Source organism: Perognathus longimembris, chromosome 3 (genome assembly GCF_023159225.1).
Source record: "Perognathus longimembris pacificus isolate PPM17 chromosome 3, ASM2315922v1, whole genome shotgun sequence".
Lineage (NCBI taxonomy): Eukaryota > Metazoa > Chordata > Mammalia > Rodentia > Heteromyidae > Perognathus > Perognathus longimembris.
The window spans coordinates 79,160,936-79,171,082 of record NC_063163.1 but is presented as its reverse complement, the minus strand read 5'-3'; the positions used below and the strand labels follow the sequence as shown (position 1 = coordinate 79,171,082).

At 55.8% G+C, this 10,147-nt stretch overlaps 1 protein-coding gene across 1 annotated transcript in view; it reads left to right on the top strand.

Moving 5' to 3' along the window:
• Positions 1-550: 550 nt before the first annotated feature.
• Grk3 (G protein-coupled receptor kinase 3) overlaps positions 551-10,147 on the top strand; it is a 61,027-nt gene continuing 51,430 nt past the window's right edge. Inside the window, exon 1 of the mRNA XM_048342751.1 lies at positions 551-747. Coding sequence (XP_048198708.1) covers positions 635-747 — 113 coding nt within the window. The 5' untranslated portion in view covers positions 551-634. The remainder of the gene's footprint in view (positions 748-10,147) is intronic.

Genomic DNA, 10,147 nt, shown 5'->3' with positions numbered 1-10,147 from the left:
GCCCCGATGTACAAAAACATGAGAAAGAGGGGCGAGGGGGGACCCCGGGCGGGGCGGGGCGGGGTCGGCAGGGCGCTTTCGGTCTGTCCGCCTGACCGGTCCCGGGGCGACCGACTCTGTCTGGGGGGGCTGCAACGGGCTCCGGGGCTCCCCGTCCCCGGGCCGGGTGGGGTCGTAGCCCGGAGAGGCGGGGACAGCGGGGGCTGCCGGGCCCCACGCGCGCGCCGGTGGACCGGGACCCCGGACCCCGGGGTCGGAGGCAGAGATCTCTGCGCGATCTCGGGGCGGGGTGGGGAGGGGGCCGCCGGGCTCCGGAGGGGGAGGTGAGGGGGGGCCCGGGGAGGGGTCGGGGCCGGCGAGCGGGGGCGGGGTGGAGAGGGAGGGAGGGGGACGCGGTCAGCCGGCCCGGGCGCGTGGCCGGGCACCGAGGGCGCGGACGGTTGGGCGCGCGCCCCCCACCGACCCCCCGGGGGCCGGGCTGGGGCGCGGTGCGCGCGCGCGCGGCGGGAGCGGGCGCCGCTGTCCCGGCCCTCCCCCCCCCCCCCCACGTCGGGGCGCGGCGGGCGGCGGGCGGCGGAGCGCGTCCCGTCCGAGTCCGGAGGAGCCGGAGCCGCCGCCGCCGCCGCTCGGCAACATGGCGGACCTGGAGGCCGTGCTGGCCGACGTCAGCTACCTGATGGCCATGGAGAAGAGCAAGGCCGCGCCCGCCGCCCGCGCCAGCAAGAAGATCGTCCTGCCCGAGCCCAGGTACCCGCGCCCGACCCCCGGGCCCCGCCGCCCCGGCCACGCGACCCGCGACCCCCTGCGTTCCCGAGGCTGCGCCGCCCCTGCCGGCGACTCCCTCGGTCCCGGTGTCGCCCCGGCGCCCGTCCGCGAAACGGGGAACTGGGGGAAAGCGGGAGACCGGGCTCCGAAGTGACCAGCCCCGTCCCAGCGCCGTCCGCCGCCCCTGCCCCGTACCCCCTGCCCTGTCCCCCTGCCCCGCGCCCCTACCCCGTTCCCTGTCCCACCCCCTCTGCCCCGTACCCCCTGCTCCGTCCCCCTGCCCCGCGCCCTCCTGCCCCGCGCCCCCTGCTCCGTCCCTCCTGCCCCGCGCCCCCTGCTCCGTCCCTCCTGCCCCGCGCCCCCTGCTCCGTCCCTCCTGCCCCGCGCCCCCTGCCCCGTCCCCCTGCCCCGCGCCCCCTGCTTCGTCCCTCCTGCCCCGCGCCCCCTGCCCCGCGCCCCGCTGCCCCATCCCCCTGCCCCGCGCCCCTGCCCCGCTCCCTCTGCCCCGCGCCCCCCTGCCCCAGCCCTATCCCCTTGCCCAGCCCAGTCCCCTAGCCCAGCCAAGCCTCCCTGTCCCGCGTCCCCTGCCCCAGCCCCGTCCCCCTGCCCGCACCATCTGCCCTGCCCAGCTCAGATCCCCTGCCCAGCGAAGCTTCCCTGTCCCTGCCCAGCCCCCTGTCCCGTGCCCCAGCCCGGCGCCCCCTTCCCTGCCCAGCCCAGTCCCCCTGCCCCGTGCTCCCTTCCCTTCCCTGCCCAGCCCAGTCCCCCAGCCCCGTCCCCCTGCCCAGCCCAGCCCCCTGCCCAGCCAAGCCCCCCTGCCCCTGCCCAGGCCCCGTCCCCCGCCCCAGGCTTGTCCCTCTGCCCCAGCCTTGTCCACCTTGTCATCCCCTGAGGGTCTCTATTCCACACTGTGCTCTGGCCAGCCCCCTCTCTGTCTCTCCTCGGATCTCATCCCCATCCTTCTCTGAACTCCAACCCTACCCAAACCTCTCCAGTGCCCGCCTGCCATTCTTTCTGCCCCTGCAATGGCATCTCCTGCTTCCCCCACCCCCCAGATCCACAAACTGCGGTGCCCAGTGGTTTCCAGGGGTGGTCCAGCGTCTACCCTTCTCCTTTCTCTTCTTCCCCCCTATACTACCATAAGTATACTGGACCCCGACCGCTTTTGGGGGGCACCAAGTGTGTCACCTGCCTGCGTTCAGCTCCCACGGCCTCATAGTGGCACTGTTTTAAAAGGTTGACAGGAGAGTCACTTAAAAATACATTTTCTTTGCTGATGCCAGATAGGAATTGGTTGCTAAATTGCCCAAGAAGGACCGGCTTTGAGGTGGCCAGGCCGCCAAGTCTTCCTCTTACCTCCAATGACCTGGGCATGGTTCTTAGCAAAAGTTGTTGGATCTCAGGGTTTTCCGGGTACCTGTTCATCACACTGCCCTGGGAAGGCTTGTCCATCAGTCTAATGGTGAGTCTCTAACTGAAGCCCGCATTGCCCAGCTCTCTAGGAAGCAGAGGGCTGGAAGAGACTCAAATCCAGGCTGTGACTAGGGGCCTCACAAGTCTGTAAAAACACCAAAATTCAGACTCCAGATGGCTTCATGTTGCTTGTCTTAGAAAAGAAAAACAAACAAACAGGGAGGGAGGGTTTTGCTTTTTCTTTCCGTATACAGGTGCTAAGTAACGTCCTTAGCTCAGAGCTAAACAATCTTTGCATGGCTGCTCTGCTTGTGACGGTATTTCTCAAGTGCCTCCTTGAGCCCCATGGTGCAGAAAACACTGTTGGTGAAAAGTGGAATGGTGTTGGTGGGCCTAGCCCTCCCTCCATAGTCCCTGCCTGTAAGTGTGTGGGGGAGGGGGGAGAGGCAGTTGCTGTCTTTGAAGCCCCACCCTCAAGAAATGAGGGGAAACTTCACCCCCCCCAACAAGGGCCTTCAGGGGGCCTCAAATCTAAGGGTATCCTGAATCCGACTCTCCCAGAGTTTATCCCAAAAGAAGCTCAGTGGAAAACACTGATGTTAGAGACCCTAGCAAATTCAGACCCCCCCCAAACCTGTTTTGTTTCCTTCCCCCCACACACAGCCTGGAAAAAGAATCCTAGAGGTTCTACATATCTAATAGAAATACCCAGATTCCTTTTTTCCCTGTCTTCCCTCTGTTGCCTGTACTCCCGGCAAGGGGCAGGGGTCTTAAATACGTCTGCTCAGTGTCCATAAATAAAAACCAGTTACTCTTATCTCATGGGTTGTTTTGTTTTTTGGGGGGGAGGTGATGGGGGAGATAAGCATATAACATTACTAAATTTAGGAACTTCTGTACATTTTTCCCCCTTGGTATTTTGAAGTTAGTGTGACTTCTGCTTTTCAGTACCAGTGGGAGAACTTCTTCTCTGGCTGGGCAGTCACTTCCTCCTGGGGCTGCCTACGGGCTTGGCTCTGGGTGGTGATTTTTACTAATGCTTTTCTCTCCCTCCCCCTCCTCCTACCCCCTCCGCCTCTTGTCTTTTTCTGTCTCTGTTTCTCTATCTCTCTGTGTCTTTCTGTTCTGCTTTCCCCTGGGGTTTGACCTCTGGGTCTTCTACCCCATAACCCCTCCCTTTTGCTTTGAGTTTTTCAGATAGGGTCACTTTCAGGAATTGTATTCCTTTTTTTCTGCTCTTTTTTCTTCTTTCTTTCTTTCCTTCTTTTTTTTTTTTTTTTTTAAAAAGAGAGCATTTGGTTATGGACAGCTTATTTCTCTGACATTTCAGAACTGAGAAATGTCCACAGGAGGGTAATTTTAGAAGCCAGCCCTTTGGGAACCTGTGCAATTGCTCCTTTTCAAATAGATGGCAGAATGAGGCCTGGACCCTCCTGCCGGGATTGTAATTTGGTTTGTGTTTGTCTCAATGGCTTGGCTTAGGGTTTTCTGGCAGTCCCCATTTCTCCCTCACTGGCTTGGCTGTTGGCTTGAGCCCGCCCAGGGGCCCATGACTGCAAATGTGCCTCTACCTCAGAGGTGCCCAGGAACCCCAGGCACCTAACAGAAGCTTCCTTTGGGGATGGGAGGCCTTCTATCAAAGTGAGTTAGTTTCATGTTAAAATGTGTTGGTGGCTCACGCCTGTAATCCTAGCTACTTAGGAGACTGAGATCTGAGAGGATTGCTATTCAAAGCCAACCCAGGCAGGAAAGTCCTGGAGACTCTTTTCTCTAGTTAATGATCAAAAAGCCAGAAGTGGTAGAGCGTCAGCCTGGAGCATGATTCTGCCAAGGTAGCTCATCTTTTAACTTATCAACAGTTCACCATTATTGATTCTTATTGATTTTTGATTTTCTTCTCTCTCTCTTCCAAATGCTCTTATTTGGCTGTCAGGACCATGCTGGGCTTTTTATGTAGACTCTTTGGATGGATATTACTATATTCTGTGGGTGTCTTTGCCCTTTGGGGGGATTTAAAACAGAAAAGCAAAAGAGGCAAAGACCACAACAGAGAGGCAGAGACTATGTTGGTAGTGTCATAGCCCAGCCAGGCAGTGTGGGACTCCATTGCTTTCTGGGACAAGCTCAGAAAGGTACCTTGGGTCCCAGGAGAGTTTGTCTCTTTGATGGCCAGGGACAAACCTTTAAGTGGACACATTATTCAATTAAGGGAGCAATGAGCGTAAATCCTGTCAGAGCTGAGGATGTACAGCTGTTCTAGCTTGCAGAAACATTTGCTGAGCTAATAGGTGGGTCACGAGACTGGTTGGGAATGGCACCTGTGCCGCAGGCTCACAGACACACGCAGCCAAACAGGAGCCCTGCAGGAAAAACATACTTTTATTGAAATCGGGTCAAGTTGACAAGTGAAAGCCACAAAAGGTTATTGGGGTGAACTCAGGGCCTCCTGCTCTTGCTTGGCTTTTTCACTGAGGCCAGTGCTCTACTTTCAGCTTGTAACTGATTAATTGGAAATAAGAGTCTCTCAGATTTCTCTCTTCCCAGGCTGTCATTGAACCAGTATCCTCAGATCTCAGCCTTCCAAATAGCTGGGATTAATTGGCATGAGCCACTGGCCAGGACCTGGCTTGGTGAAGGTAGCATTTGCAGCGGATCCCAGTCCTCTGGTAGCCTCTTTTAAAAGCCAATGGAATCCAGTTGACTTGAAATCACTCACAACTGAACGAGGCTGGGTGGCCCTGACCCCAGGCTTTTCCTGGGGCCTCATCTAAGATTCTCAGCCTCTGCAAACGTCGTCATGGAGGGCTAGGTCACTGTGACAAGAAGATTTGGAAAGAATGGAATTAAGGTTCTTTATTAATATTGTATGCCAATTGTATACTGACTGTAGTGACAGAGTTGTCTAATCAAGTTTGGGGATGCAGGGACCAGCTCCCAGCTGCTGGCCCTTCCTTTTGGGAGGGAAAAATGACCAGAGAGAGAGAGAGAGAGAGAGAGAGAGAGAAAGTTGCTTCCAAGGATGGCTGCTTGAAGGTTCTCAGCTGCTGGGTGCACACGTGTGATGGCCTTTGTCACTCCATGTCACCCAGCCTGCTTGCTCAGTGCTTTGTCACCCTTCGTTAATGGGTCCCCTTTGAGGAACAAGCGGTCACGTGGCATTCCGCATCTCTCTGTTTGTGAAACCCTCATGGGGACTTGGTCTTGAGGCAAGCAGGGCCAGCTCTTCCTTTTTGGTGGAAATAGATTGTATTCTGAATTTGTTCATTAATCAGCGAGGGGGCTGGTGGTAAACTTGAACTAGTGCCCCTGTGTGGTTGGAGGGTGACCCCGTGGCCTCGCTTGGAACTGAAAAGTCCACGTTAGAAGATAGGATAGAGTTAGGTGTGGTGGCACACGCCTGCAATCCCAGCACTCTGTGGTGTCTGCAAGACTGATGGGGCTGGGGAGGCAGCTCTGTGGTAGACTGCCAACCTAGCAGGCATGAGCTTCCTAACTTTGACCCGTGGCACTGCTATATTTAAAAAAAAACACACACAAATTGGGTGTCTTTCTGCCAAACACAGCGGGCATGCTCTTGTGTCCTCTCGGGGGTGCCCGTCCCAAAGGCAGTTGATTCTGACCTGTTGACTCTTACTTTGTGCCAGTGGCTGGAAGGGGTGAGGCGTGTTGAGCTCACGGTCCGTAGGGACTCATCAGCACCATCATCCTGGGATGCAGGTGCCCCAGTGGGCACAGCAAGGGGCTTGGATCCCACAGCCCGCCACCCTGCCACCTTCATGCCATCTGTTCTTAGAGATGGCATGGTGGACAGCTTCTCGATGCACCAAACTTGGCTTTGTTACTCATCTGTGAGGCCAATGGTCAGAGATCCGGGCTGGAAGAAGACAGGGCAGGGTGGGCAGAAGACAGGACAGAGGGTGAGGGGCATGGGGTTTCTGAGCCCAAGGGCCATGGCCAGGGATGTTGAGGGTCCATGAGGCAAGCTTGTGGTCACTGCCCAGTCTTAAGAGCATAGACTCTGATGGGAGGTGCCCATGAGCCCCTCACGAGTCCCCCCACACTGACTGACAGGGGCCAGCAGCCTCCCATTTCACAGAAGTAGATGCCCAGGGAGCTCAGGGCCATGAGGCTGGGTGACCAGGGCCGTGTGGAAGTCTCCCTCCCCTGGAGGCCCAGGCCTCCCCAGCCCCTGTCTTCCCACCCACCAAGCAGGTTCACTGTAGCGTACCCCTCGGTTCCGGAAGGAAACTGCACTCTTTTATTTGGGGGGATGTCTGGGAGGCGTGGTGAGGACTAAGGGAGCCAAGTGTGGGCTGGCAGGCCAGGTGCTGGGGTGCTGGCACAGGTGAGCCATCATCCAGCAGTGCCCCCAGCCCCCGAACAGGAGAATGGGGGACCCTCACTCCCATCCCATGCCCACCTCAGACTTCCATTCCTTCTAGGAGGACAATGATGCCTCCAGCGTCACTTTCCCATGCCACCCCGTGCTGTGCTCTGGTTGAGGGCCATCGTGAGCGGAAACGGATCTCTGTCCACTGTTTTCTTCTCGTCCTCCTGCCCTGGACACTGGCAGGGCAGGGCACAGGGTGAAGAACGTGACCGCAGCTCCCTCCCTGCTAACCCGTTTATGTCACATGCTGTGGGCTTGGAAATGGGGTGGGGGACAGGCACACCCCTGCTTCTCCCCTCTTTCCTTGTTTCCCTGATTAGAAGTCGAACCCCAGGTGGTCTGCCTGCCTGCCTCCCTCCCTCCCTCCCTCCCTCCCTCCCTTCCTTCCTTCCTTTCTTCCTTCTTCTTCTTCCTCCCTCCTTCCTTCCCTCCCTTCCTCCATCCCTCCCCATATTCTTCCCTCCCTCCCTCCCCATTCCCCAGCTATTCATTGGTGGGTTCTGGCTCTGGCAGGATCAGCTGGTGGAGTCCAGGGCACACTGTGCTTCACTCGGGCAGCCCGGGAAAGGGGGGGGGGCACAGCCATTCCTCGGAGGCCGCTGCTGCAGGAAGGTGACCCGAGAGCCTGGCTGTTTAGACAGCCAGCTCCAGATGCTGAGCCTGGCCAGCCCGGCTGTCACCTCCTTCCTCACCCAGTGGTGGTGAGGGCCTGTCCTCATCCTTCCCACTGCTGTGCCCACCCTCAGTACCCTGTCTGCCTTCAGTACTGTGCCCACCCCTCAGTACCCTTCCCACCCTCAATACCATGCCCACCCCTCAGTACCGTGCCTGCCCTCAGTACCCTGTCCACCCTCAGTACTGTGCCTGCCCCTGGGTACCCTGCCTGCCCCTCAGTACCCTGCCCACCCTCAGTACTATGTCTGCCCCTCAGTACTGTGCCTGCCCTTAGTACTGTGCCCACCCCTCAGTACCCTGCCCACCCTCAGTACTGTGCTTGCCCCAGTACCCCCTGCCCACCCTCAGTACTGCACCCACCTTCAGTACTGTGGCCACCCCTCAGTACCCTGCCCCTCAGTACCCTGCCTACCCTCAGTACTGTGCCAACCCCTCAGTACTGTACCAACCCCTCAGTCCCCTGCCTGCCTTCAGCACTGTGCTCCCTTCAGTACTGTGCTCGACTTCAGTACCCTGCCTGCCCTCAGCACTGTTTCTGCCCATCAGTATGGTGCCGCCCCTCTCAGCCTCTGTATTACTGTCTTACCCCCAACTTTTGTTATCTTTGGAATCATGAGCAATTCACAGTGAATATTTTTGTGTGTATTTCTTTGGTCCTATGTGTGAGACTTTCTCCAGGGTTTGCACCTAGAAAAATCAAATAGTTCCATTTTCAGTATTGTTAGATGACATCAAGTTGTCTAAATAGAATTACAAAGACCTTTTAAGCTTCATTCCGAAGTCTTCCTATAGACAACATGGACATAGCTGGACAAAACGAGCAAGAGTACTCTCTCTGTCAGGAAGGGCCGTGATTTTCACTGCAAGTGAGGAGGCTCCGGAGTAGAAGAGTTAAGGAGGACACTTGTGAGGAGCTGTCAGCACCACTCGGGAGGCGGAGGTCTGAGGATTGCTGCTGGAGGTCACTCCTGGCAAAAGCAAGAGCTCCTATCAGAAAAAACCGGCCTGAGGGCTTGGCTCAAATGGTGGAGTATTTGCCCTGAATTAAATCCCTAGTATCATGAGACAAATAAATAAAAGGATTGTCAAGTGAGAGGTGCTCAGTCTCAGGAGGAAACACTTATGGGGGTGCTCTTCCATGGAGAGTACATTAGCTTGTCGGTCTTGTCCTAAGTGACACTCATTTACTAAACTTCTGGGCAGGAGGCCTGGACTGTGGGTGGGGTGCGGGGTGTGGTCATGTGCCTCAAGGGTGTGTGTGTGTGTGTGTGTGTGTGTGTGTGTGTGTGTGTGTGTGATGTCATCTAATTCTGGTGCACCTGACAGCTGCCCTGTGTACTTCCAGTTCACTTGCTGCCTGCCATTCTCTGGTGGTACCATCTCTCAGCCCAGGCTTGCAGGGCCTATGTGGGCCTCATGCCTCTCGCTCACCGGGTGGGCTAGCTCCCCTTACTGATGGGCATGTGGGCACCCCAGACACACAGCAACAGAAAGTCATTTGCTATGGGCTTTCAATGGCCACACCCAAGGCTCAGCCAGGCTGGCTTGAAATCGTAACCCTTAGACTTTAGCGTGCTGAGTAGCTAGGATTATAGCCATGTTAGCACCCAGCTTTGTTAGTTTCTTAAACACATACATACTCTAAAACGTATTTATCATGCAGCATCTTGCAGTCTCTAGGTATGCCTGTCTAGTAGTGACAGTGTTTGGCTCCATGTCTGAAGCAGGCTGAATATTTATAAAAAGCGAATGGATGGATGGGCAGACCATGCGGCTCATCTGTAGACTTCAGGAGAATGGACACCCCCCTCAAAGCTCATGCCACACATACAAAGCCACAATCTGTACGAGACCCCAGGGAATGCTTCAAATTTCCATAGGAAATTTCTAGATAAGGCAAAAGCATGAGGACACAGGGCAGGCAGACGACCACCCTCTGGCACGAGCAGGGGTCGGTGGCCATCAGACACAAAGGGACTTTTTCTGTTTTGGGGGGACAGGACAAAGGTGCTTTAAAGCTGAATTAGGCTGTCAGCCATGTATCTTTGCTGTGATGTCCTGTACGTGTAGATTCATAGTGTTGTCCTGTGCTGTATAAATATGGCTCAGGACAACTGCAAAGGAGAAGAGCTCATGAGAAAACACAGCACCCATAGTCAGATAATGGACTTCAATCGAATGGCAGCCAGAATTGCATTAAATATGAATGGTTCAAACAACTCAATTAAATGGCAGAGACTGCCAGATGGGATGGGATGTGGGGAGGTGGGGGCAAGATCCAGCTTTGTGTTGGGAGGAGCTAGAAGATGATTTTTAAACCGAAAGACATAGATGCTTAGAAGCAAAACAGACAAATTCAATCTCCAAGAAACACCAGCCAAAGACAGCTGGTCAATATGTACAGACTGGTCAATATGTAATAGACTCAGGTTGCTAGTTTGAGATTTCAGCATTCCCTTCTCAGTCGTTGTGGGGGAAAATAGGCGGGAAGCCAGTAAGAATGTTGAAAAACTGTATCATGATGGTAACTGCCTGTACCACACAGCTAACCACCTACTCCATGCAGCTAACCACCCACCCACACCACACAGCTAACCACCTACACCACACAGCTAACCACCTACACCACGCAGCTAACCACCTACATCACGCAGCTAGCCACCTACCCACACCACACAACTGATCACCTTTACCACATAAGCTAACTGCATTCCTCTAGCGGATGCCTCCTCTCACCTTCCACGTTCAGGCTGAGGTACTCAGCACCACAGCTTACAGTCCAGGCCGTAGAACAAATTCCAGCAGATCTTTAAAAAGAACCTCAACACTCAGCATATCTTCTCTGGCCACCAGAGAATTAAATTTCCTAAGCTGTAGAATGTTAAGTAACTTGTAGATCAAGGA